This window comes from Mesoplodon bidens (genome assembly GCF_964165515.1).
Source record: "Mesoplodon bidens genome assembly, chromosome: 2".
NCBI lineage: Eukaryota > Metazoa > Chordata > Mammalia > Artiodactyla > Ziphiidae > Mesoplodon > Mesoplodon bidens.
This window is the reverse complement of record NC_138177.1, coordinates 48,725,820-48,753,812: the sequence shown is the minus strand read 5'-3', so window position 1 is coordinate 48,753,812 and position 27,993 is coordinate 48,725,820. Positions and strand designations below refer to the sequence as shown.

General features: G+C 37.6%; 1 protein-coding gene across 3 annotated transcripts in view; it reads left to right on the top strand.

Annotated features, from left to right (window-relative positions):
• Window positions 1–803: 803 nt before the first annotated feature.
• RBBP5 (RB binding protein 5, histone lysine methyltransferase complex subunit) overlaps window positions 804–27,993 on the top strand; it is a 36,680-nt gene continuing 9,490 nt past the window's right edge. For all 3 annotated transcript variants that reach the window (XM_081224635.1, XM_081224636.1, XM_081224634.1), the window contains exons 1-10: window positions 804–938; window positions 13,482–13,507; window positions 14,351–14,523; window positions 21,946–22,086; window positions 22,890–23,052; window positions 24,234–24,343; window positions 25,412–25,531; window positions 25,620–25,773; window positions 25,871–25,942; window positions 26,580–26,697. In XM_081224635.1, coding sequence (XP_081080761.1) covers window positions 920–938; window positions 13,482–13,507; window positions 14,351–14,523; window positions 21,946–22,086; window positions 22,890–23,052; window positions 24,234–24,343; window positions 25,412–25,531; window positions 25,620–25,773; window positions 25,871–25,942; window positions 26,580–26,697 — 1,096 coding nt within the window. In that variant the 5' untranslated portion in view covers window positions 804–919. The remainder of the gene's footprint in view (window positions 939–13,481; window positions 13,508–14,350; window positions 14,524–21,945; window positions 22,087–22,889; window positions 23,053–24,233; window positions 24,344–25,411; window positions 25,532–25,619; window positions 25,774–25,870; window positions 25,943–26,579; window positions 26,698–27,993) is intronic.

Here is a 27,993-nt window from a genome sequence, read left to right as displayed (position 1 = left end):
AAGAGGCCCCATAATCTACATAAGAGGATCTAGCTCCAGTCCTATTTTTTTTGCAGCCAACCTACGCCCATCTTTCCTTTTTGTCATAGCCCACAGCATCCATAGTCAAAACCTGTTTATACAGAATTTGCCCATTCGCTAGTTAGATCAACTGGCCTCTAGTTGCTTTGGGTATCTCATCACAGTTCTGTCTGATTGAGTTCCAGGGAACTCAGTCACCTCCCATTCCAATTCACTTCCAGGGTCCTGGTCAACGCTGGGTACACGGTAAATCCTTAGATAAATTCTATCGGACGTTTCTGTGGGATCGATGGCATACCTTTACAAAAGTGAAATAATTCTCACGAGACTGAGACAGATAACACGATAACTAGGCTACATACAGGGCGAGTACCGCCTTGTCGCGTACAGCTGCGCTCCACACTCGAGCTCTGGGACCGACCTTTCCTGTTGTGCTACTTCAGACACTCGGCCGGAACCCTTCCGGCGGCGTCTGAGGCAGCCCGCCCGGACAACGCCGCTGAACGCACAACACGGGAAGGATTAGTAGTCTAACTATGTGCCTAAACTCCCTAGCTCACTTACCTGATCCGAGAGAAAACAGCCCCAAATTCTTGCACCTAAAAAAAAAACCTGAGTGACGATAGCATTTTTATCCATTAAAAAAAATATCATAGTCAAGTGATTCCGAGAGAGTTTTTTCTTCTTTTTGGTTAGGCATATATATGGACAGCCTACTTGAAAGAACAAGGAAGGCGAGGGAAGAAAGCGGAAGCCGTGGGGTCTTCTAAACCAGAAAGTCTCCGGAGCTTGCGCCAGGCTGATTGCGGCGCCCCTCAGTTAGACGCCGGGTTTGGAAGCGGGCGGGAGAGAAGGTGTCGTTGCTGGAGCTGAGACCAGACGGCCAGAGTCCTCAGGGATGAACCTCGAGTTACTGGGTGAGGAGGACTATGGCTGCTTCTTAGAGAACCTTTTGCTTCTGGAAAGGAGGGAACCTAGGCGGAGGGGACTCAGGCTGCAACATTAGGGACACAGTTCTAGATGCATGTTTGGGCGCCTTGGTATGGAGCAGCAACAGGGAGAGGAAGCCTAGCTTCTGCCTGAGCGGAATGCATTGCTTTTCCCGAGGCCACTTTGCAGTTCAATTGTGAAGCGTTAGGGAGAGATAGTTTGTGACTTAGTTTCGATTACAAGGATCACAGGTGCTGAAGTAGCCCAGAGCAGGCAGGACCAGAGTTACTGGGGAAGGAATCTGAGGAAGTGAGGCTTGAGGTAAATAAAGCTTTGGACACTTGTCAGGGTTTTGGGTGGGACGTAGGGTTTTGAAGAAACAAGGGGTGCCTAAGGAGGGGAACGTGTTTATCTTCTAGTACAAGTCCCTCATTGAATAAATTTAAAAAGGCTCAGAGGGTACTGACTTGAAGGCACTAAGCAAGTAAATGGTATAGTTGGCGTATAGTTGGCACTGGAATCCAGTTACCTTGACTTTCTATTTAAGGTCTTTATCAGGGACGGTGTGTAAAACACTGAGGGGTGAACTACAAGGCAGTTTCCTTTTGTCACCCTCTCTGATTCATTTCCTCCTTACCCTTTACCCAAGTTGTTTATAAACTGTTGGTTCTTCTGGGTTTTCATTAGATGATATTTAGCATCGTAGCCTAAGGATGTCTGAGGTTTTCAAGAACTAAGCGACTTGTTATTTTCAGTGATTGTGTTTCTCTTTAAAAAAGTTAAATTCAGAAGATATACTGGCAGTCTTAAAGACTGTGAAGCTATTTAAGGAATGGTCTTTGCTTTTAACGAGCTTTTTGTTAAGTGTGGAGAATAAAGTGTTTATGTAAATAGCCATACTATATTGCAGAACGTAGGTCACCCTTTTTTAAAAAAATTACTTTTTATTCAGTAAGTTCTTATTAGTTATCTGTTTTATACATATTAGTGTATATATGGCCAGCCTTAAAGAGTCTTTACTAAGGGCTAAGAACATTTGGAAGAGGGAGTGAATATCTTTGGGGCAGGGGAAGAAAGGTAATCAAGAAAGAACAAAAACAAACAAAAAAACCAAACCTGTGGAGGATTTGGAGTTTTGAGTGGATATTTAAGATTGGTAAAATATTGACAGACTGAAGTATGAAGATATTGGAAGGAGTGTTTATTAGGAATACGTTTGAGCTAAGACATCAGTGAGATGAGTCCTAAAGATATTTTCCGGCTTGGCCAGGTTGTGGGTACTGTGACTAAGGAGAAGGCCAAGAGATGGGGTTGGTACCATCTACTCCTTGGAGGCTTTTGAATACCCAGCTGAAAAGCTGTGCTTTTTAAGGAAAGTAGAGCAGATCCATTGAAGGGTTTTGACCTGGTAAGTAACTCAATCAGAGCTGTGATTTTTTTTTTTAAAGATTTATCTGACAACAGTGTGTAGTTGAGTCTGTCAATTTGGAGGGCTAGAGTAGATGAGGGATAAAGAAGGTCTGAACTAGAAAATGGAAAGAAAAGACATTGAGAAGGTAGAGTTGACAATTTGAAAATTGACTACATATGGTGGTAGTGGCGCTGGTGGTGGTGCTGGTGAAGAGAGTGAAGTGAAAAATGATGGGAACTGTGATGGTGCTATTCATAAACATTTAAGGACATTTGGAAAATACAGTTAGCATTGGGTATGTTGAGTGTGGGCCTGTGGTTCAGGAGATGGGTTTGGATTTATGAGAGAGATTTGTAACCTTCCTACAGGTGGGCTAGTTAAAACCTTGTGAGGAGATGATAAGACCCAGGGAGAAAGTGGGAGGGGAAGAAAAGAAAACTGCTGAGGACAGAATCTTGGACAGTCATCTATATTTAGGGAATAAGAGGAGGAATAAATGATAATATATCAACTAACAGTTACATAGTACTTACTATGAGCTAGGCATATTTTCAAGTGCTTTTCATATATTATTCATGTAGAGGTAGAAGAGAGTGCAGGTTGGTGTGGTGTCTTCCATAGAAGCAGTTGTAGAGCAGTTGAGGCTAAGAGCTGAGAAAGGGCTACTCTACTTAGTTCGTGGGCAACTTAGTTCTTGGACAACTTGGGGCTCCTTAGCAACTTGAACAGAAGCTGGGTTACAATGATTTTAGGAAGATGTGTGAGGTGGACTGGAGGCAAAGGGTTGATCCTTATTTTAAAAAACTTAACTATGGAGGAAAGGTGATAGATAGGCTCATACCTTGAAAGAAAGAGCAGATGGGAAAGATTTTCCTTGTATGATACAGAAGATTCATATGGGTAAAACTTAGGAAGGAATATTTAGCATTGGAAGGTTAGACAATTTAAAAGAAGGCTGGCTGGATTTAAAAGATATAAATCTCTATGGGAATGACTTGAGTTTTACAGCGAGAAAGTTAATTATTGCAGATATAAAGGAGGAAGGAACAGAAGTAATGTGATTGTGGGAGCATACTAAACCGTATCTGGCCAGATAAAGGAAAGGAATGATAATGTGTTCTTAATGTGGACACTCAAATGCTTTTACCTCTGCAACCACTTTCTGAGCCCTTGCTGTGTATTAGGCAGTAGGCACTGGAGGTAAAAGTTAATAAGAGTTTTTCAAACTTACTTTTGCTACAGCTCATAGTAAGACATGTATTTTCTATCACAGTCCATTATATATACATACACATATAACTGTTTCTGAAAATGATACTAATTGTTGTTATGGTCAGCGTCCTCTGATATCTTCTGATCTATTAAAAAACTTGTATGGTATGGCTCACCGAATGATTTATCCATTTGTGGTGGATTGGCTCCTAATGTTTGATAAACACTGAAATGTGATAACAGCTTTTGCCCTGGATAAATACATAAAACTAGGAGGATAGGGGCATAAACAAATAACTATGAAATGGAACCACAGTAAATAGTGGGAACTCCATTATGGGAATCCAGCTGAAAGAGCAATTAATTCTGCATTGTTGGGGTTGGCGGTAGAATTGGGGGATGACTTTATAGAGAAAGTGCCATTTAACGCAGACAGTAAACATGGAGGAGGATTTTTCCAGAGGGACAAATGGAGAAGGTAATTACCAGTGCAGAGAACAGTAGGGGCAAACATTCTGAGGCATGAAAATGTGATATATATTCTGGAAATGGTTAGCAGTTTACAGCTGGTGCTTAGGGTGGATTATGCAAGTTTCTGTCCCATGTGCTAATGGGGAGTTAGTCAAAGATAAAATGGAAAATACTGGTTGGGGCCTGATTATTGCTTTTTAAAATTATACTTAGAAGTTCAGCATATTGTTTAACAAGGCAGATTTTTGAGCAGGTAAGTGACATGATGAGATTTGGGGCTTAGAAAGTTGTCTGTATCAGCTTTCTTAAGGATTGATGCGGGAGGCCAGACTGGAGCCAAGGAAATATAGTAATTATGGTAGCGATGGCATCAGATTGGGGTGTGGTAAGATCAGTTATTTAGCCACCTGCAAGTTGCATTTCTCTAAAAAGAAATGCTGCGGATTGTGTCATCACCTGTTAGACTGAGGAAGTGGAATGGAAACTGCTACTCTGGACCTAACTGTTACAGTAGGGAGGAATTGGTTGGCAAGTCGAAAATACTTCCACTGGGAGAAAAGGACCACGAAATTTTAGAGTTCATGGTAACCAAGTTTTTAAGGAGGTGGATGTTCAGCAATTTAGAGAATAGATATTATTCCAAGACCTAGAAAGCTAAAAGGCAGTTTGGAGAAAGGGTCCTAACTGGGAAAAAAGGAGGAGGCACCTGAGGGAACTGGTGTGCTTGCACTGAAAGCAGTCTAAACTCAGATTCCAAAAAGGCATGTACAAAAGAAGGGCACGTTGCCGAAGGTAAATATATGAGGGTGGCACTAGCTTTTAAGAATAGTGTCAGGAAAGCTAATGTGACTGAAGGCAAAGATTGTAAAAATGAGGCAACTAGAAAGGGTTTTTAACATTATGTGGAGTGCTAAGAGCAAAGAAGTTTCCTGCTTGGTTGGGCTGGATGGTGTAATACCAAAATTATTCATTCAACACTCAACAAATATCTTTCATGTGCCTACTCTGGGCTTTTATAGTTTATAGGCAAAAGGGAAGTGGAATACTTCTTTTTTTGAATTTTATTTTATAAATTTTTTTATACAGCAGGTTATTAGTTGTCCATTTTATACATATTAGTGTATACATGTCAATCCCAATCTCCCAATTCATCACACCACCACCCCACGCCGCTTTCCCCGCTTGGTGTCCATACGTTTGTTCTCTACATCTGTGTCGCTGTTTCTGCCCTGCAAACCAGTTCATCTGTACCATTTTTCTAGGTTCCACATATATGCATTAATATACAATACTTGTTGTTCTCTTTCTGACTTACTTCACTCTGTATGACAGTCTCTAGGTCCATTCACGTCTCTACAAATGACCCAATTTCATTCCTTTTTATGGCTGAGTAATATTCCATTGTATATATGTACCACATCTTCTTTATCCATTTGTCTGTCGATGGGCATTTAGGTTGTTTCCATGAGGAATGCTTCTTATTTTTCTTTTGCCTTCTCTGGGGAAAAGGATTTTTGTTTGTTTGTTTGTTTTTGAACAAATAAAGTGATCATTGGTTATTGCCAAGAAGAGTCCTCAATAGGTGGAGATTTTAGGTGGGTCACTTAGCTCACTTCTCTTGGTCGAATTATATTCCTTGGCCTTGAAGGAACTTGGCATATGAAATAATGTCGGTGATCTTTGAGATTTGGGGAGAGAAAAGAAGACATGCTGAAAGAAAGAAGATGGGCAGAATTTTGACTATTTTCAATAAAGGGCAGATATGTTTTGCAAATCATAGACTAGTAACCTTGAGGTCAAATTTGGGCAAGATTATAGAGGCTTTTTAGTGCAGTTATAGTTAAGAGTAGGGTTTCTTAGTCAGGTTCCAGTTTTGCCAGTTTTTAACTGTCAGTTTGGGGATAACCTTTAATCCTAACTTTCTTTATCTGTGAAATGGAGTATGATAGTACTCAATAGTGAATTGAGAGGATCAAATGAGACAGTATGTAGAAGACCTTAGTATGGAGTCTGACACATAAGCATTCAGTAAGCGGTAGCTGCTAATGATAAATGCAGGCTTGAGCACTTCAAAGAAATGATAAGCCAGCTTGAGCTTAAGTCTAGAAAACTCATTAAAGTTCTTTAAATTCATGCTTTTCAAATTAACATGTACAGTACATATTTAGCACAACAGTGGAAACAATACAAATATGCATACAGAAAAAATTGCCTTTTTCCTCCTTTCCAAATGGTAACTGTCAGAATTTATCCTTTTATACCTTTTCCTTGGTCATATAAGTATACTTAAATACAATTTGTAAGGGCTTTGTTTTTGCTTTTTTACAGAAATAGAACTTTTTATACACATTTTTTGCAACTTGCTTTCTTCACTTAATGCTACGAGATACTATTCCTACACATTAGGAGATAATAGAACTAATGATTTTTAATGCGTTCATGTAGATACACACTCATGATATCAAATTTTAACTTAACTGTAAATGCTTTTTTATTTTTTTTATTTTTTGGCTGTGCCGTGCAGCTTGTGGGATCTTCGTTCTCTGATCAGGGATTGAACCTGTGCCCTCTGCGTGGAAGCATGGAGTCCTAACCACTGGACTGCCAGGGAATTCCCTATAAATGCTTTTTTTAAAAAAGTGTTCTTTTTTTCCCTTGCCTCCTCCATTCTTTGTTGTTAATCCCATGTATCTCCTTCCATATTTTTATCTATGCCTATATGTGTGTGTGTGTATATACATATGTTAACAAAAAAAAGATATACACTTTGTGTCTTGCTTTTTTTCACTTAAGTAACACCAATAAAAATTTTGAAGAGAATTAGTGTAATTTATCCATATTTGAACACCACAATTTTTTCATCCATTACACTAATAATGGGTATTTACCTTGTTTCCAATGCAGGGGGATGGTTCTTTTTTTTTTTTGCCACCAAGAACAATAGTTTAAATACCCTTGTTCTTACGTCCCATTGTTGTGTTTACATCTATGGAGATTAGGTTTCCAATTGTAGGATTACTGAGATGAGGACTATGTATATTTTTGCTTTTAATAGATGCTGTCAGATTCCTTTTCCAAACGGCTGTAACAGTTCCCATTTTTATAGGCAATATCCCTTTCCCCCCCAGCAGGTGTTCTCTCTAAATTTTCCTGTCTGATGGATGAAAGTGGCATCTCATTTTTCATTTGATTTACATTTCTCTGAATTTGATGTTTTCCTTTGTTTAGAGGCCATCTCATTTTGTTCTTCTGTGACTTGTTTATTCATATTCTTTATCTTTTCTTTTTGATCATTTTTCTTTATTGGTGTATAGACTTGCTTTATAGTATAGATTTCAACTCCTGTCTGTCATCTGCATTGCCAGTTTTTTTTAAATCTTTTGACTGTTTATGGGAACTTGTGCCATGCAAAATGTTCCAGTTTTTATATAATCAAATGTATTTCTCTTTTCTTTCGGTTTTCCTAACTTGGTTAAGGTCTTCCCCACCCTAGATTATACATGGGATCTCCTAGGTTTTCTTTGAAGATTTTTGATTTTAAAAAATCATTAATTTACCTGAAATTTATTTTTATATGTGGTATGAGAGAGGAACTGGAACTATTTTTTCTTTCAGGTGGATAGTCAGTTGTCCATCCCTATATATTAAATAAATTCCCACTAAATTTAAATGTTATCTTTATCATATATCAGCAACGTTACAGTACATTTAGATTTTTTTTTTTAAACATTTGTCTTTAATCCATCTGGAATTTCATAAAATTTACTAGGTTTTGGAGAAAGCCATTAAGCTTTCCCACCCCAGAATGTAGATTGTCTTTTCACTTATTCATATTTTACGGCCTTAACTAAGATTTTATAGTTTTCTTCTTCATACATGGCATGTCTTTCTTATTACATTTTTTTCTTAAATATTTATGTTTGTAGCCATTGTGAATGGAATTTTCCCCTTCATTTTCATTTCTGGATATTAATTGCTAATCTAAAGAAAAGCTGTTAATGTTTGAATGTTTTTCTTGTATCAAACCACCTTGCCTTATTTTCTTATTAATTTGGGTGGTTTGTTTTCTTTTTTTCGGTACGCGGGCCTCTCACTGTTGTGGCCTCTCCCGTTGCGGAGCACAGGCTCTGGACGCGCAGGCTCAACGGCCATTGGCTCACGGGTCCAGCCTCTCTGCAGCATGCAGGATCTTCCCGGACCGGGGCACGAACCCGTGTCCCCTGCATCGTCAGGCGGACTCTCAACCACTGCGCCACCAGGGAAGCCCTTGGGTGGTTTTTAAAATTAGAATTTCTGTGTTTTCTAGGTATTCAGTGTTATCAGCAAAAGAAATAGTTTTATCTCTTATAGTCAATGTTTAAACCAATTATTTCATTTTCTTATTCCATTGGCTGGAACCTCCAAGAGGAATATTAACTAATAATGGTGATATATCCCTTTCTAGTTGCTGATGCTAATTGAAATGGTTTTAATATTTCACCTTTTAGAATGATAATTGTTGTGTTTTTGGTTAATAGTTTTTATCATTTATTGTAGTCTTCTATTAGATGTGGCTGTTATTAGAATGAGCTGTTGAGTTTTAGCAAATTTGTTTTTTCAGCATCTATTCATAGGATTGTATGGCTCTTAAACATTCTTGTCCAAGGATATATTGAATACAATTAGAGTGCATTGTGCTATTGCTTGTTCCTTTGGAACGAGTTTGGAGTAGGCCTGTTTTTTTTTCCCCCTTGCTATTCCATTATGCCTTCTTACATGGTAGAATAATAAACTCCAGATTTTTTGTGTTTAGAATTTGGTTATACTTACATACACTGCTAGAAATTACTTTTCATTTCTGCAGAATCTAGAGGTGAAATACCCTGTACTCTTTGTGTTCTTTTGTTTTTTTTTTTTAAGAATCAATTTATTTTTTGTTGCATTGGGTCTTTGTTGCTGCATGCGGGCTTTCTCTAGTTGCGGAGAGTGGGGGGACTACTCTTTGTTGCGGTGCACAGGCTTCTCATTGCTTTGGCTTCTCTTGTTGCAGAGCCCGGGCTCCAGGCGTGCAGGCTTCAGTAGTTGTGGCACGCACGCTCAGTAGTTGTGGCTCGTGGGCTCTAGAGCGCAGGCTCAGTAGTTGTGGTACACAGGCGTAGTTTCTCCACAACATGTGGGATCTTCCTGGACCAGGGATCGAACCCATGTCCCCTGCATTGGCAAGCAGATTCTTAACCACTGTGCCACTAGGGAGAAGTCCCACTATTTATATTCTTTTTTTTTTTTTTTTTTGCGGTACGTGGGCCTCTCACTGATGTGGCCTCTCCCGTTGCGGGGCACAGGCTCCGGATGCGCAGGCTCAGCGGCCATGGCTCACGGGCCTATCCGCTCCGCGGCATGTGGGATCTTCCCAGACCGGGGCACGAACCCGTATCCCCTGCATCGGCAGGCGGACTCTCAACCACTGCACCACCAGGGAAGCCCTATTTATATTCTTAAGTGAAAGAGACTCTTGTTTTCTTTTTGTATCATCTTATCAGGTTTTGGTATCAGCTATGTTGGCTTTATAAAACACGAATACATATTTTTTTCTGCTCAGAAATAGCTTGAATAACATAGTAATTACCTGCACCTTGAGATTTAGGAGAAATTGCTCATAAAACCATACGGGCCTGCTGTCCTTTTTTTTATAATTAAACATTTTTTAAAAATTTCAGTGGTAGGTCTTTAACAACCTTTCAATGTGTTTTTTCCTCATTGACCCAGTCAAGGACTTTTCTTCTGTAATCAGTTTTGGAAATGTGTCATTCATGTTTTTTGAATTATCAAGTGTATTATGAAGTTAAATCCGACCAGGGTTTATTTCTCTTTGTCAGCTACATTTGGGCATCTTTTTTCCCCCTTTCATGGTCTTTAGAACCAAGCCTAAGAATCTAACTGTAACAAAATGTTAAATGTTAGATGATGGGTGGTTAGATGGTGGGAGGATAGAGAATATAAAAGTGGCCTTGAACATCTAGGGGAAGTGGCCTTGTGCTACCATAACCCTTCTTGACAGCATTCTTTTTTATTTATTTATTTATTTTATTATTTTTTTTTTTTTGACAGCATTCTTGCTCAGACTCTTCGACCAAAGTGGCCCAGACGAGCTTAGTCTTTTTTTTTTTTTTTTTTTTTTGCGGTACACGGGCCTCTCACTGTTGTGGCCTCTCCCTTTGCGGAGCACCGGCTCCGGACGCACAGGCTCAGCAGCCATGGCTCACGGGCCCAGCCGCTCCGCGGCATGTGGGATCCTCCCGGACCGGGGCACGAACCCGTGTCCCCTGCATCGGCAGGCGGACTCTCAGCCTCTGCGCCACCAGGGAAGCACAGAGCTTAGTCTTTTTTATACACACTTTTTCTTTGTGTTCCTTTAAACTTCTTGTTATAATCCTGTTAACTAGGATGACCCCTCCAAAAAAGGGGGAAAAAAAAAAACCCAACACCTAAAACATAAAACAAAAATACAAAATCAGGGGCTTCCCTGGTGGCGTGGTGGTTGAGAGTCCGCCTGCCGATGCAGGGGACACGGGTTCGTGCCCCGGTCCGGGAGGATCCCACATGCCGCGGAGCGGCTGGGCCCGTGAGCCATGGCTGCTGAGCCTGCGCGTCCGGAGCCTGTGCTCCGCGGCGGGAGAGGCCACAGTGGTGAGAGGCCCGCGTACCGCAAAAAACAAACAAAAAAAACACAAAAAAGTACAAAATCAGGGGTAATCTGTGTTGAAGGGTAATCATACATTAAAATGGTCCCAGGATTCTGGATTCTCTCAGAATCTTTTTGTTGTTGTTGCTTTTTTGGCCACACTGCGCAGCATGCCGGATCTCAGTTCCCTGAACAGGGATCGAAACTGTGCCCTCTTCAGTGGAAGCTCAGAGTCCTAACCACTGGACGCCCAGGGAGTTCCTCTCAGAACTTTAAATATGGCTTTCCCATCTCTGAACACAGCAAGTCATACTCTCCTCCTTCCTGAGTACTTCATATTTTTAGGTTGTGGTTTTTTGTTTTGTTTTTAATTTTTCAATGAATACTCCTTTTTTCTCTCAATCATGTGAATATAGATCTATATTATTGCTTTGGAAATATATATATTTTGTTAATAATACATATTATAATACATATATTACATATAATACATATAATATGTGTAGTATTTTGTTTAAATAACAAACTCTAAATATGTTAATGTTTGTGTAAGCATATAGAAATATGGAAGCTTTTACCTTAGTAAGTGGGTTGCAGGGAGGAAACTGTCATTTTTTAATTACACATATGTGTATTACCTACATGTATGACTTTAGTAATTTTCAAAAGGTTCTTTCAGAATAACCTATCTTAATCTGGTTTCAGCTTTTCATTTCATTCTTCTCTTTAGTATTTGAATGCAATCAGACACTGAAGTCTGGTGCACATTAGAGAAACCAAAATAATTGCCTTTTGCGGAGGGGCAATTATTCATCATTGTTTTCATCTTTCTTTTAGTTTTCTTAACTTTAGGGCCTGTATTTCTTCTGATTAGTTTTAATGTTTTCACTGTTTTGATTTCTATTAATTTTTATAAAGGACAAAATGTAATAAAACTGGTTTTCAGACTTTTTTTAAAAGTCAAATGTCTTTTTAAAAAAAATTAAAGTACATTGATTTACAGTATTATGTTAGTTTCAGGTGTATGACATAGTGATTCAATATTTTTGTAGATTATACTCCATTTAAAGTCAGTATAAAGTATTGTCTATATGCCCCATGCTGTACAGTATATCCTTATAGCTTATTTATTTTATACATAGTAGTTTGTACCTCTTAATCCTCTATCCCTGTATTGCCCCTCCCCCTCCCCTTTCTCCACTGGTAACCATGAGTTTGTTCTCTATATCTGTGAATGTATTTCAGTTTTGTTACATTCTTTCATTTGTTTTATTTTTTAGATTCCACATGTAAGTGGTGACATATAGTATTTGTCTTTCTCTGACTTATTTCACTAAGTATAATACCCTCCAGATTGATCCATGTTGTTGCAAATGGCAAAATTTTATTCTTTTTTATGGCTGAGAAATATTTTATTTATATAAATATTCATAGTTATATAAATATTCATATATATACACATACTCTATATCTTCTTTACCCATTCATCTGTTGATGGACACTTAGCTTGCTTCCATATCTTGGCTCTTGTAAATAATGCTGCTGTGAACGTTCAGGTGCATGTATCTTTTTGAGTTAGTATTTTCATTTTCTTCGAATATATACTCAGGAGTGGAATTGCTGGATCATATGTTAAAAAACTAAAAATAGTAAACTTATTTTTTAGATGAAATCTTATTTGGATGTCCTAAATGTAAAACAGCTTCCTTGGATCTGTAGTTCTCAGAGTATAGTTTAAATATCATGCTAATAAAATGTTTAGGTAATAACATAAGTAAATACTGATAAAGATGTTGCTACTGCATTAAACTTCTAAACATTAAACTTCTGACAAGCAGGCAGTATCGTACTATAGCTCAAAATGTTTATCACTAATGTATAAATACCAAATTTAATATAGGAAAAGTATTCCAGGGATGTCTGTACCAAAATGTTATTTGTTTAGGAAATTAATACAGGGCTTCCCTGGTGGCGCAGTGGTTGAGAGTCCGCCTGCCGATGCAGGGGATACGGGTTCGTGCCCCGGTCTGGGAGGATCCCACATGCCGCGGAGCGTCTGGGCCCGTGAGCCATGGCCGCTGGGCCTGCGCGTCCGGAGCCTGTGCTCTGCGGCGGGAGTGGCCACGGCAGTGAGAGGCCCGCGTACCGAAAAAAAAAAAAAAAGAAAAGAAATTAATACAGAGAATTGTGTGTTTAACCAACTACCAGATTATGTTACAGCCTAAGTGCTATTATTAGGAAGGGAACCCTGTTGGTTGGCTGCTCTTAATAAAGGTTTTAAGAGAGTAGTTGGGATTTAAGATAAGTTGACTGATTTGATTTTTTAAAGTTTGTTACATAAAAATAACCGTAAAAACACCCCATTACATGTTTACATTAATAATGTTTTTATGAAAAATAACTTTTCCAAAACAAAACTTATTTAGTGAGAAGAGTGGCATTGTTTTGCATTTTTACAAATCTCTTTAATGTTTGCCTAAATATCAATAGAAGTTGGCTGGATTCTGCATTCATACTGTTTCAGTATCACAGCTCGTATAGCCTCAGGAGAACTCATCTGTAAACTTGTGAAATAATGAGAGTAAAAAGGCACATGCCATCTTGGTGTGATAATGAAAATAGGTGTGACCTCATGGAGTCCTGAAAGGGCGCCAGTTCTCCATCCACACTTTGCAAGCCACTGCTGTACACTGTTTGTGAGCCGTAGTTGTGAGCTGTAGGATTCCTGGTATGTTGCACATGTTCCATCAACTTTCTTCCTTTGCTTTGTTGCAGAGTCCTTTGGGCAGAATTATCCAGAGGTAAGAGTATTGTATTGTGATTTTAGAAAATGGTAACTCCCTAGCTTTTATGTTTGAGTGGAAACTACGTTTTCATCTTTTTTTTTTTGACAGTAGAAGCATTAAATATGATGATCTTTTGATATAAAAGGCAACTAAATTTTTAATTTTGAGCAGGGGGGGAGATAGATAGGCAATGTTGGCTGGAAATTTCAACATAATGTTGTAAATCTTACAGTTCATTTCCCTTTAAATTAAAAAAATACTTTTGATTGAAGCATTTTTCACAAACAGTACTGTCACCTTCATGTAAATTTTTTTTCTGTGTGCTTTTATAGTTTTGATCAGTGTTTTTGCATAGTAATAATCAATACGTATGCTATAAGTGTGCTTTACATGTAAAAATATTTTGTAATACTTGGAGTGTGTTTAATGTAGTCATGATTATTTTAAATGGCTTGATATTAATATAAATTTATTTGACTTTCCTAATGTTACACACGTTTTTTTTTTTTTTTTTTCTTGGAATAAATTTCAAGAACTATGATTACTTGATCAGTAAGATGACTCTTTTAGTGAATCCTGTTTTATTTTGCCTAATTGCCTTCCAGAGAATTTGTATGAAGTTATAGTAGTAATGCAAGGGATTGGTCACATCTGTTTCTAAAAATTCTCTGTTAGCTTTTATAAATATTTTGCCATTTGAGCTAATTTAATAGATATGAGAACACACATAGAGATTATTTTGGTATACATCATAATTTAAATTCAAGAGAATTATCATAGATGTTAGAGAAACTTTAAGAAATAATTTGGATACCTGGGTATTATTGTCTATATTCTTATGTTCATTTTAATCTTTAGGAAGCTGATGGAACTTTGGATTGTATCAGCATGGCCCTGACTTGCACCTTTAACAGGTGGGGCACACTGCTTGCAGTTGGCTGTAATGATGGCCGAATTGTCATCTGGGATTTCTTGACAAGAGGCATTGCTAAAATAATTAGTGCGCACATTCATCCAGTCTGTTCCTTATGGTAAGGAGTTTTAAAGTTAATGTATTAAATATGAGTTAAGTCGGGGGGATGAACGGTGACTGTGTAGTTGCCAGTCTCATTAGATAAATTTTAATATTTAGAGTCTTAAATATACAGCCATTAGTAACATAATTTCTCATAGCTTATGGAGACCTTGAATCCATGCTGCTTTCAACACCTTTGGGGGAGAAATTCATTGTAATATGGATCTGTATCAGGCTCTGTCTGAGAATATTTAAGTACTGAAATGAGACATTTACAGATTGCAGCTGTAGTATATTTGTGATATTGACCTTTCATTTAGAATTAAAAAATCCTGGTTAAGAGGGCAGCTTGGAGGTCAAAGTGTCCAGCCTTGTCCATCTTCTTGAATTGCAGTAGTTTTAGTGATCACAAACATGCCTGTTCCTTCATTGAATTGTAGTTATTAAGGCTTTCCATCAAATATATTGAGCTGAAATCGGGTATTATATAAATCCCATTGATTTCATTCTTATTCTCAGGGACTGTCTGTTTCAGAAAATTTTATTTTGGGGCAGCACTTCTTTTAAATGAACTTGGGACCAAAAACACCTAATCAGATCTAGATTTATTAAACTAACATATTTCCTTTTGTTGAAATATAAGCGCAGTGGTATTATAAAGCACTGGATTGGGAGGAGGCCTGAATCCCAGTCTAGCTTTGACCACTAATGAACTGGCAGCTTTGGCCAAAACGTTTCTCTAATACACAAAATGAGAGAACTGGCCTGTATGATTTCTTAGGTTCTTTCCAGTTCCTTTGCATTTTATTTATTTTTTTATTGTTGTGCTCTTGCAATAAAGATTTAAGTAGATACATACATTTTTATCAGCTTTATTAAGATACATATAATTCACATGCTATAAAATCCACCCAATTAAAATGTACATTTCTTGGGGCTTCCCTGGTGGCGCAGTGGTTGAGAGTCTGCCTGCCGATGCAGGGGACACGGGTTCGTGCCCCAGTCCGGGAAGATCCCCACGTGCCGCGGAGCGGCTGGGCCCCGTGAGCCATGGCCACTGAGCCTGCGCGTCCAGAGCCTGTGCTCCACAACGGGAGAGGCCACAACAGTGAGAGGCCCGCGTACCGCAAAAAAAAAAAAAAAAAAAAAAAAGTACAATTCTTGTTTTTTATATATTCAGAGTTGTGCAACGATCATCACAATCTAATTTTAGAACTATCACTAATAATATACATGTATTTTTATTATAAAATAATAATAATTTAGAAAATTATGGAAAATACAGCAAAGTAGAAGATAGAAGACTATCTCCCATAGTCTTACCACTCTGATATTACTACTGTAAATATTTTGATTTGTTACTATATATCATTTTTGAAAAGCGTAGGACTTCCCTGGTGGCATGGTGGTTAAGAATCCACCTGCCAATGCAGGGGACACGGGCTTGAGCCCTGGTCTGGGAAGATCCCACATGCCACATAGCAGCAAAGCCCGTGTGCCACAATTACTGAGCCTGCACTCTAGAGCCCATGAGCCAGAACTCCTGAGCCCACGTGCCACAACTACTGAAGCCCGTGCACTTAGAGCCCGTGCTCCTCAACAAGAGAAGCCACCACAATGAGAAGCCCACGCACCGCAGTGAAGACTAGCCCCCACTTGCGCAACTAGAGAAAGCCTGCGCACAGCAACGAACACCCAACGCAGCCAAAAATAAAAAATATAAATAAATTAATTAATTTTAAAAATTAAATAAAAAGCATAGTTTGTAAGTGTGCTATGTTTTATTTTATATTTTGGTCTTTTCCTGTCTAACACTGACCAGACATTTTCCTGCTTATGTAGCCTTTAAAAACTTTTTTTTAAATGGCTAAATATCTTCTGATAGATAAACCATAATTTACTTAACCATTTTTGTTTCTCTGCTACATAAAGTTTTTCTCTCATACAATCATTTCTTCAGCAAACATTGAACATGAATTATATACCAGATACTGCTTTAGGCATTTACGATTAGGGTTAGGGTTAGGGTTTTGGGGACACAAAAACAAGTAAGGAGAAATTCTTGATTGGTAGGGGGAGGTACATGTGCATACAGCTATATGTACTAAAGCTTTGTAGGTCCTACATAAGAACTATATTTGAGATTTAGTGGAGGCAAAAGTGCAAAGGAGGAAATGATCAATTGTATTGGAGAAGAAGTGTGGTCAGAAAAGGCTTCAAAGATGAGGTAATTTCTAATCTCAAATTTGTAAGATGACTAGGTGTTTGCCAGTTGTATTCCAAGCAGAAGGTGCTGTACAGGCAAAAGCGCATCAGCTTGAAACAAGCATGGTAAGATGGGGAACTGCAGGTAGTTCAGATTAGCTGGATTGTGGTATCAGATATGTGACATGGCAACAGCCAAGGTAAACAGGTCCTCATGGAGCACATTGTGTGCCACACTATGAATTTGAGCTTTATCCTGTAGGTACTGTGAAGCCATTAAAAGATTTTAGGAAGGAAAGTGACACGATGAGCTTTTTATTTTAGAAAGATCTCTAGAACAGCATGTGGGAAAGAGATTGAAGGGGACAGTGAATGAAGATAGGATTGCAGTGGCCTAGGCTAGAGCTGATGAGGATAGGTGCAGTAGGAATGGAGCTGAATGGTACAGATGTGAGAAATAGTAGAAATAAGAGGTCTTAGGCATTAATTAGATAAGGGGTGTAAGTGAAGTAGAGAAGTTAAGATGATCCTCAGTTTTCCTGCTTGGCTGAAGATGTTAAATGTAAGATTTGAGGGTGATAACGGTGAATTTGAGATCACGGTTGGGTGTCTCCTGTTGTATTTTATTGCAAATAGTTGTTTTATGAGTATCTTCCCTGGAACATGGTAGGTGCTGTGATAAATGAACCTTGTCTGCCATTTTACTGTAGCTGGTATGTAGTAGGCATTCAGGTACTTGTTGGATGGGTGGGGATATCTTAGTGAACATGCCCAATAGGCGTTTGATCTATGTTTTTTCATTAGTGTAGACTTCCAAAAGTATGTTACTGCTAGCTCAAAGGGTTTGAACAATGAGAAATTTTCCCCCTCTCCCCCCAACATTTTAAATCTTTTTATCACAAAACTTGATTATTAAGAACTTTAAAACATTCAAACAATATATGAATATATAGAGGAAAAAACGAAAGCTGTCTACTCCTTAAGGTAAGTAGTATTAGAGTATATGGAATATATCTTTCATCTGTAAGATATATCTGTCTACCTCAGCATGTATAAAAATACACATACACATATACATGTGTATGTTTTTTTAAAAAGGGAGACATACTATACATTTTGTTTTTTAGCTTGCTCTTCCACTTAGTATATAGTGGATGTTTTTCTGTGTTGATATATGTGTGTGTGTATACATATGATATATATAGTATTGCTTAGTATGTATGCATCATAATTATTTAACTGTTCCCTAATTTTTGGTATATATAAGTATACATGAGAGTTATGATCAGTAGTTATATGCATTTTGCATTTTTCTTTGATTCATCCTCATTTAGTATATAACTTTATGTATTATTTTAATTGTTGTGTAATATTTGAACATGTTAGGGACTAAGAAAATTTCACCAAAGATAAGTTTTGGGTAGGCATGATAGCTGTCTTCAGCTATTAAAGAACTGACATGTGCAAGACAGAAAAATTGACCTAAGGAGAAGAAGCAGGACTAGTAGGTAGTGAATGGGATTTATAGGGAAACAAATGTTACCTTAGAATAGAGATGAGCTCCCAATCAAAGGTGCCTATGGATGGGATGGACTGCCCAGGAAAGAACTTACCAGTGGGACTGGCCCTGCTTCGGCTTGCTGTCTCTTCATAGGGATGCTACAGAAGATATTCAATCACTGGATAGGGGCCATAGGTAGAACGAAATGATGTTTAAGACTCTAAGATATTAGGCTTAGTAAAGACCTGTCTGTTTTTTGGAAAGAAACAGTATTGTCAGATGTGAGGATGTATGAGAATCCCTAATTCTTGAATTTATGGAATTTGGAATTGAAGAATATATTGTTAGTTTTAATGGGAAAACCCCTCTTAGTTTCACCTCTGATTATAATTTAATTTCTAAAAATAGATTTCCCTCTATTATAACAGAAATACAAGCCTGCTATGAAAGAAAAAGTTATTAAAATGCAGAGGGTTTAAAGGAAAAATGGAAATACGGCTAACATTCTGTTTTATAGTCAAATTGTGCTAAAATGCTTAGGGGAACAGCAGCAGAAGCTGTCCCTTGTTTCTTCCCATTCCCAATATTCCAATAATGTCCATTCCCAGTATACTTCCATTCTTTTGGTTTGTTTCTCTTGATATTTGTCTTCATATTTCTAAAGTATTTATGCATATTACTTCTTCTTAGTTTAATTTCAAGAACTTATCCGTGACTTTTTATTACAGTATATGTGAGCTTTATCTCACCCTTTTACCCTCCCATCATCTACTGAAATTGGGTGGACCATTGGCTTTTTTGTTATCAACCCTCAAGTTACAGTATCTGTAGGCATCTTCTTTTTTAGGTTCACATTCTCCAGAAGGATCTTCTAATTGACTGGGAGTGTTCTAGAGGTTGTGGGAGAGAGGCACCTGAGTCCTTTGTATGCAGACTTGAGCTTAGTCCCTCCACATTCACTTCCTCAGTTTACTCCTGCCTTCCTGTGCTGTGAGTTACAAGTCTGGGAATACATTTATCTTGTCTCTAATATAATTAATAGTTTTTGAGCACTTACTGTATTGTACTGAGAGTTTTATATGTATTAATATTAAGTCTCTCAAGAGTCTGCAGGTAGATACTATTATTATTTCCATGTTATAAGTGAGAAAATTGAAGCTCAGAAAGGCTGTATAACTTGCCCAAGACCACACAGCTAGAAGGTTGTAATGTCTAGGCTTGAGCATAAATCTGACCTGAGCCTCTGTTCTTAACTATGGAACTGTGTTGCATCCTCTGAGTTCCTCAGCAGCAACTCCTCATTGCAAAATTTGAATAAAGACTGATTTTGGGTTTCTTTTTCTGTTTGTCTCTTCTGTTTTTCATTTCTCTGTTTTCTCTTTTGCCTTCCTGTGGGTTACTTGAACTATTTTTAGAATTCCATTTTGATTTATCTGTGGTATTTTTTATTCTTTTTTAAAAAAATTTATTTATTTTTGGCTGCACTGGGTCTTTGTTGCTGCTCGCAGGCTTTCTCGATTTGCGACGAGCGAGGGCCACTCTTCGTTGCGGAGCACGGGCTCTAGGTGCGCGGGCTTCAATAGTTGTAGCATGCAGGCTCAGTAGTTGTGGCTCGAGGGCTCCAGAGCACAGGCTCAGTAGTTGTGGCGCACGGGCCCAGCTGCTCCATGGCATGTGGGATCTTCCCAGACCGGGGCTCGAACCCACGTCCCCTGCATTGGCAGGCGAGATCTCAACCACTGCTCTACCAGGGAAGCCCCTGTAGTATTTTTTAGTGTATTTCTTTGTATAGCTTTTTAATGGTTGCTAGGTATTACATGGTATATACATAACCTATCATAGTCTACTGGTGTTGACATTTAACTAGTTTAAGTGAAGTATAGAAACCTTCCCTTTACATCCCTTTACCCTCCCTTGTTTATAGTATAATTGTCTTAAACATTTCCTTTATGTATATTGATACCTATATAAGTTATAATTTTGGCTTCAAACATCAAAACTCTAGAAAAAAGTATTTAATTTTTTAAAACTCTTTTCATTATTCTTTCTTCCAGATGTTCTAAGATTCCTTCTTTTCTTGTTTCCTTTCTGCTTAGAGAACTTCTTTGAGCCTTTCTTTTAGGGTAGATCTGCTGGTGACAAATGCCTTGATTACCCCTTTGTTCTTGAAAGTTAGTCTCTCTGGATGTAGAATTGGGGATGACAGGTCTTTTCCTCCAGTACTTGAAAAACTGTCACTTTCTTTGGACCTTCATGGTTTCTGATGTGAAATCTGCTGTCATGTGAATTGTTGTTCCCCGTAGGTAACCTGTCATTCCTCTTTCTGCTTTCAAGATTTTTTTCTTTGTCTTTAGTTTTCAGAAGTTTGTGTCTTGGAGTGGATTTCTTTGAGCTCATCCTGTTTGAAGTTTGCTTAGCTTCTTGAGGCTGTGTGTTTTATATCTTTTGCCAAATTTGGGAAATTTTCAACCATTATTTTTTTTTCATGTTTATTGGAGTATAATTGCTTTACAATATTGTGTTAGTTTCTGCTGTACAACAAAGTGAATCAGCTATATGTATACATATATTCCCATATCCTCTCTCAACCATTATTTCTTCAAATACTTTTAAACCTTACTCTCTTCTCTCCTTCCAGGACTCTGATGCCATGGATATTAGATATTAGATCTTTTGTTATAGTCCCACAGGTCCCTGAGGCTCTGCTCATTTTTTTCATTCCATTTTTTCTCCTATTCAGATTGGGAATTTTTTATTCTGTCTTCCTCTTTTCCATTGGCTGCTGAACCCATCTTTCGAGTTTTTTATTTCAGTTTTTATAATTTTCAGTTCTAAAATTCCCATTTGGTTTTTTTCTCTATATTTCTATTTCTTTGCTGAGACTTTTTTTTCCATTTGTTTCAAGCATGTTTGTAATTGTTGAAACATTTTAATGATGGCTGCATTGAAATCCTTGTCGGATAATACTAACACCTGTGTCATCTGTGTGTTAGTATCTGTTGATTGTCCTTTCCTAGTCCTTTGGCTCTTCTGGAGACTTTTTTTGTGTGTGCCTATTGATGCTAATGGGTTGTTGGCATCTCCGTCACCTGGTCCAGGATATATGAGGCAAAAAGAAAATCTAAGGACCTCACTGCTGTGTCGTTTCTCGTATCCTGGAGTCCCTAGACAGTCTGTCTTCTCTTTACCTTTTTATGTTTGTTTTCTATATAACGTTCAGGATGTTTAACTGTACTTAGCAGGAGGAATTAATTCCTTCCTTAATTCTTTTCTTAATTATTTTAAATAACAGATACCTATCTGTACTGGTTCATTTATACTATGATAGTGCTACTTCTGGGACAACTTCAGAAAGCTCAACTACTCTTCCCCCTCCCCCCAAGGGGAAGAAAACCTGTTTTTTATTAAATCAACACTTAAGGGCCAGCTGATTTTATACTTTTTAAAAATGTTTGAGTCTCCCTTTTTTCACTGAGCCACTTGTACTGTTATCTTGAACTGTTAAGAGCTTCTATTACTAGATATGAAGATGTCATGAAAACATTCTTTTTTATTGCTTAGTTAGGAAAGCTTGTTGTGGATTTGAGTATATGTTTAAAAAATAAAGAAGAAGAAACATTGGTGACCCATGCAGTTAGGGCAATAAGTGCGACTCATGCTTTTTTATCTATAAGGGTGATATGATATACTTTAACTTAGAATGTGTGCTAAGTTACCCTTTTTCCTTCTCAGCTGGAGTCGAGATGGTCATAAGCTCGTGAGTGCTTCCACTGATAACATAGTGTCACAGTGGGATGTCCTTTCAGGCGACTGCGACCAGAGGTTTCGATTCCCTTCACCCATCTTAAAAGTCCAGTATCATCCGCGAGATCAGTATGTTTAATCTGTGCTATTTTCTCCTGGGGTGGGTCTAATTCTATCTCCAGGCTCATGACAATTTCAGTTTAAGGTTTTAGGATGCAAAAGCCCACATCTCTTCAAACCTCTTCTATATAAAATAATCTTTCCAGATTATCTGGATCTAGTGAATAGATTTTAAAGAGACTGTTGTAGTATATAATTAAAAACTGGCCTATATTAATTAAGACTTCAGAAATGGGCAAAGGTAGAAATAAGTATAATAACTGTTCTTTACCTGGGGTTTTCCTCCAACTTGAATTTCTTTAGTAGGGGAAACAGTTCATTATGAAAACTATATTTAAGAAAAAGAGTTACCCATCATTCTATTACTGAGATATAACTATTTTCATTTCTCTAGGTTTTCTTTTAGTCAAGTTCTCTTTAAGTATAAAGCTTATTGTATAGTGCTTCATAACTCACAAAGCACTTACTAGCTCACAAAGCATTTGTCTATTAGATGTACACAGATACGTATTTTTACATAGTTTTAATTGGTATTTTGCCTTTCACTTTATTTCATACATATTTTACCAGTTTGCTACATCTTCATATTTATTTTTAATAATTACATTTTATCTTGTCAAGGTAAGATCTCATAACTTTACTCAGTCATTTCCCTATTCTTAGGAATTTAGAGTTTAGGCTTTTTCACTATTTTAAATATGCTTGGGCTGGGAGAGTTGATGAGGTAGTAGATAGGAATTACAGAAAAGAGAAGAGAGTCAGCCTTCTGATATCATAGCAACAGCCAATGTACTATTCATATTTTTAAACAGGAACAAGGTTCTCGTGTGTCCCATGAAATCTGCTCCTGTCATGTTGACCCTTTCAGATTCCAAACATGTTGTTCTGCCCGTAGACGATGACTCTGATTTGAACGTGGTTGCATCTTTTGATAGGCGAGGAGAATATATCTATACAGGAAATGCAAAAGGCAAGGTAAGCGTAGAAGCTTAGAAGCTGGTGAAGTATGCATCAGTCATCCTGTGCATTGGCTCATTTCATGTTTGCTTGTTCTTTCTTTGAAATTTCTTTTATCCCTTGACTAAGCATGCCTCCTGCCTGTGGTAAATATAGCCTATTTTTCTCTCGTGCCTTAATAATTTCTGTTCTTTGGATTTAGAGCAGTCAGAGGTTATTTGACCTAGAGAAGGATGGGGGGCCTTTACTGGATGCTAGTAATGAAAGGCCATTACTAAATTATAAAATTTAAAAATCATATCATCAATGGAATACTGCTGATAAAATGTCTGATATCTTGGTCTGCAAATATTGTATAACTTAGGCTAGCTTAATCTATAGTTTTGTGTAGTAAGAAGTTGGATTAGGTGAGCTTTAGGGTCCTTTTCAAGCTTATTAGAGTTTGAGTTCCAGTGCACTTTGATTTTTTTTTTTTGACTGGGACGTATGGGCTAGTACAGTTTCATGGCTGCTTTAGAGAGTGGCAGATTTTTTTTTTTATTGTGGTAAAATGCAGTTAACGAAATTTACCGTCTTAACCATTCTTAAGTGTACAGTTCAGTGGTGTAAAGTACGTTCACATTGTCGTGCAGTCATCACCATCGTTTATCTCCAGAGCTCTTTTCATCTTGCACTGACCTTGTACTTATTAAATAATAACTTGCTATTTCCTACTCCCTTTCACCCCTTGGAAACCATCATTCTACTTTCTATCTTTATGAATTTGGCTATTCTACTACCTGTATAAATGGACTCATCCAGTATTTGGTTGTTTTGTGACGGGCTTACTTCACTTAGCATAATGTCCTTAAGGTTCATTCATGTTGTAGCATGTGTCAGAATTTCCTTTCTTTTCAAGTCTGAATAATATTCCATTGTATGTATGTGTCACATTTTGTTTATCTGTTGATGGATACTTGGGTTGCTTCTACTTTTTGACTCTGGATAATGTTAAACATTATCTTTTAACAATAGATTAAGACAGTGTCCTTTAATTGAAGAGGTAAAAGGCAATAGCAGTTCATCAAGTTGAATACATGGGAATAGAGATATTTATATTAATATTTTCACCCAGTCTTTGCCCAGTTTTAGAAACAGAAGCCAAATCTAATTACTGTAAGTTATCAGAATACTTATTATTTTTCTCTTTTAAACTTTAGATTTTGGTCCTAAAAACAGATTCTCAGGATCTTGTTGCTTCCTTCAGAGTAACAACTGGAACAAGCAATACCACAGCCATTAAGTCAATAGAGTTTGCTCGGAAGGGCAGGTAAGTGAGACCTGTCTTTTTAGAGACAGTTTTAAAAGTGAGTAGAATGCAAAAATACATTGAGATTCACAGTTTTTGTGTATATTATACTTAATTTTCTTTTAAGTTTACTTAAAAAATAGTTATAGAAACTGTCACTCTCTGGTTCTTAAGTTTATAAGATTTACTGCTTTGAGCCAGCAGTCACATCTTATCGGGAGGTTAACAGGCAGTTCCTTTACAGAAAAGATGTCTGAGTGGTCTGTGCATAGAACCAAAATGCCTGGCATATGGTAAGCACTGGGTAAAGATGAGCTGGTATATTATAATCAGAATTGATATCACAAATTCACATAGTAACTGAATATGCACTTTACTTACATAAAACCTATTTATTTACCCTTTTAATTGCAGATGTTTTTCTTATAAGTTTGATTACCCAGCTAGAAGTAGATTTATGTATCAACAGACACAAGAAGAAAATAGGTTGTCAGTAAGAGAAGTAACAGTCATCCTATTTTGTATGGGAACCACCATACATACTTAGAGGACATTCATGTTCAAATTCTCTTGAAGCAAGAGACAGTTAGTGAGGTCTGTAAGAAGGTGGTAAAATAACTTGTATTTTAGACAGGTTTCCAACACTCAGTGTTATCACAGTAAAAAATTGGGCAATCCAGAATGATATATTTAGTTTATTAACTCATTAAGAATATATTGTATATAAAGCAGGCCAGAGGAATGAAGTATTTATATATATTTAACTGTAAGCTTGTGAATTCAGGAAACTGGTTTCAATTTAGAGGTTTTGGATTTTAGTCAAATACTGCTGATTAGTTTGTGCATCTAGGGTTTAGGGATTACACAGGAAGGGAAGTAAAGCATTTTCTCACTCCACGTTATATTTTGGCTTGGAAGGTGACAAGTAGATACATAAGTAGTCTAGTCTATTACTTAGATTTTCACTCAGTCTCTCCTTGATTTGCTAGTTGTCTTATGGTACTGTTCTAAGTAACTGGTAGCCATGGAAAATGTTAACAGGAACAGATTCTGACCTCTGGTGTTGATTTTTTTTTATCCTTTCTGTAGTTGCTTTTTAATTAACACAGCAGATCGAATAATCAGAGTTTATGATGGTAGAGAAATCTTAACCTGTGGAAGAGATGGAGAGCCTGAACCCATGCAGAAATTGCAGGACTTGGTGAATAGGTGTGTATCACAACCTAGAAAAATATGTGCTAATTCATGGCCTGGGGTCAGGTTCCGGTTCTATTTGGGTACTTTCTTTGTCCTTTAGGACCCCATGGAAGAAATGTTGTTTCTCTGGCGATGGGGAATACATAGTGGCAGGGTCAGCCCGGCAGCATGCCCTGTACATCTGGGAGAAGAGTATTGGCAACCTTGTGAAGATTCTCCATGGGACAAGAGGAGAACTCCTCTTGGATGTAGCTGTGAGTAGGATGAGAGGTTGCTGTTGTTACTTATGTAATACAGAAAATCTTGGATTCATTCTTAGAATTGATTTTTCTTTGCTTCATTAAAATTTAGTGGCATCCTGTTCGACCCATCATAGCATCCATTTCTAGTGGAGTGGTATCTATCTGGGCACAAAATCAAGTAGTAAGTATTTTTCTGGTTTAACTGCTTTGAAGCTAGATACCCTTTCCTTTTATCAAAGAACTTTACAAATAGTAAGCCCAAAATTACCTTATATACTTTCTTTTCCATATGATTCTTCTAATTAAATAGTTCAGTGCATCTAGTTTTGCTTTATTTTAATGGTAAGGTCTTGGTCCAAAATCAATTTACCAGCTCTGTTTTCAGGGAGAAAATCTAGTGTACTTCCTGGTACATTTTTCTGTTGCTCATCTGAGGTAGAGTTTTCTTGTGCTTTTCTTATTTTCAGCTCAGTTAGCTTCTGTTTTACATCTTGGTTTTATTTTGAACACCTTTAATTATATTTGTAATCAGTGTACTCATAAGAAAACTTAACACTTTACCTCAGAATTACATCTTAATAAGATTAAAGAAGGCAGTTATTTATGAAAGGACTACAGTTAATAACATGGAATGTTCAAGATAGGAAATGCCTTAAGGTAATAAAACTGTAGATACCTAATTTTTATTATCTGCCAAATTTGATCTCAGAATTTTGAGTCTTATTCATGGTCAATCCTTTTATTTATATCATTAATGTCTAGGTTACAGACCGCTGCTTTCTCATACAGTTAAGTAGTATGTTTTGTTTGTGGCATAGGAAAATTGGAGTGCATTTGCGCCAGACTTCAAAGAATTGGATGAAAATGTAGAATATGAAGAAAGGGAATCAGAGTTTGATATTGAAGATGAAGATAAGAGTGAGCCTGAACAGACAGGTAATATTTCTCAGTTGCAGGTAGTATTTCCCAAAGGAAAAATGATTGTTTTACTCAGTACTCATTCTTAATTTGTGTTGAAAATTCACTTCAGCACTTAGTCTAATTTTTTTCCCTAAGTTTACACAGTTTTGACAGTGTTCTTAGAATATTTATTTGTAAGGCATTGACTCAGGGCTTACATGGGCATTACTAGGGCTCAAGCAGCTCTCTTAACATCTCACTTTGTATTTCCTGACTAATTGCAGATGATTAAATGAGGATTTGCATGGGGCACCTAACAAAGCCACCCACACACGCTGGGTGCTCAGCTGCTGTTTGGGTATTGTCACTCCTTTGTCAGTAAGATGAAGGTAAAGAGCATGGGCTCTGGAGTCAGACTGCCTTGGGCAGAATACTTATTCTTTAAACCTAAACTTCCTTTTCTGTAAAATAAGGATAACAGTAGTACCTGCCTTTTAGGGTTGTGGGGAATAAATGAGATAATTCATGTAAAGGGCTCACTATAGTGTCTAGGCCATAATGAGAATTCAGACGTTCTCTTCTACTATGATTATGATCGTGATCATTGTTATTTTTATCTCTTGGCTTCTGAACTTCTAGATGGGAAGTTACTTGAGAATAAAGATTTCACTTTATAGCCCCATCATTGTCTAAACACAGGGCTTTGCTTCTGGCAGGGGTTTGTGTGTATGAATGCTTAATGTGCCCAGTTGGCACTGTCAGCTTGAGTAATTAATGCCACGGGTCATTGACTGCTGGGCCACTTGATGGTGTCAGGAATCGGGAATTGGGATTGAAATTAGTTCTCTCCAGCTTGAAAGTGCTGGTCCTCACTTTTGTGATATTAGATAACTTACATGCCTCCTGTGTCTTAGGAAGACCGTCAGGGCTGCAGTATATTCTGGATTGTATTAGTGTTATTGGACTGTGTTGTACGAAGCCTTCCCAAACTTCCACAGAAGTTATTTCTCCTTCCCATCTCCTTGGCACATTGCACATACCTTTACTGTAGCACTTACTGTATGGAACAGAAATTATCTGTGTGAATGTGTCTCCCCAATTAGACTTCTAAAATTTTTATTGAAGAACCGTTCCCAACTTTCTAGGGCATTGCTCTATTCCCAGTGCCTAGCGTGTGGTGGAAATTCAGTAAATATTTGCAGAACAACTAAGTAAAACGAACTGTTTCGTTTTCCTTCTTTGTTTCTCCTGGATTTCAGTTTATGAAAACCATAAGCTATATGTAAAAAGCAGTTTTCTACTTCTCACACCTCTGCTGTGTTTTTGTCCTGC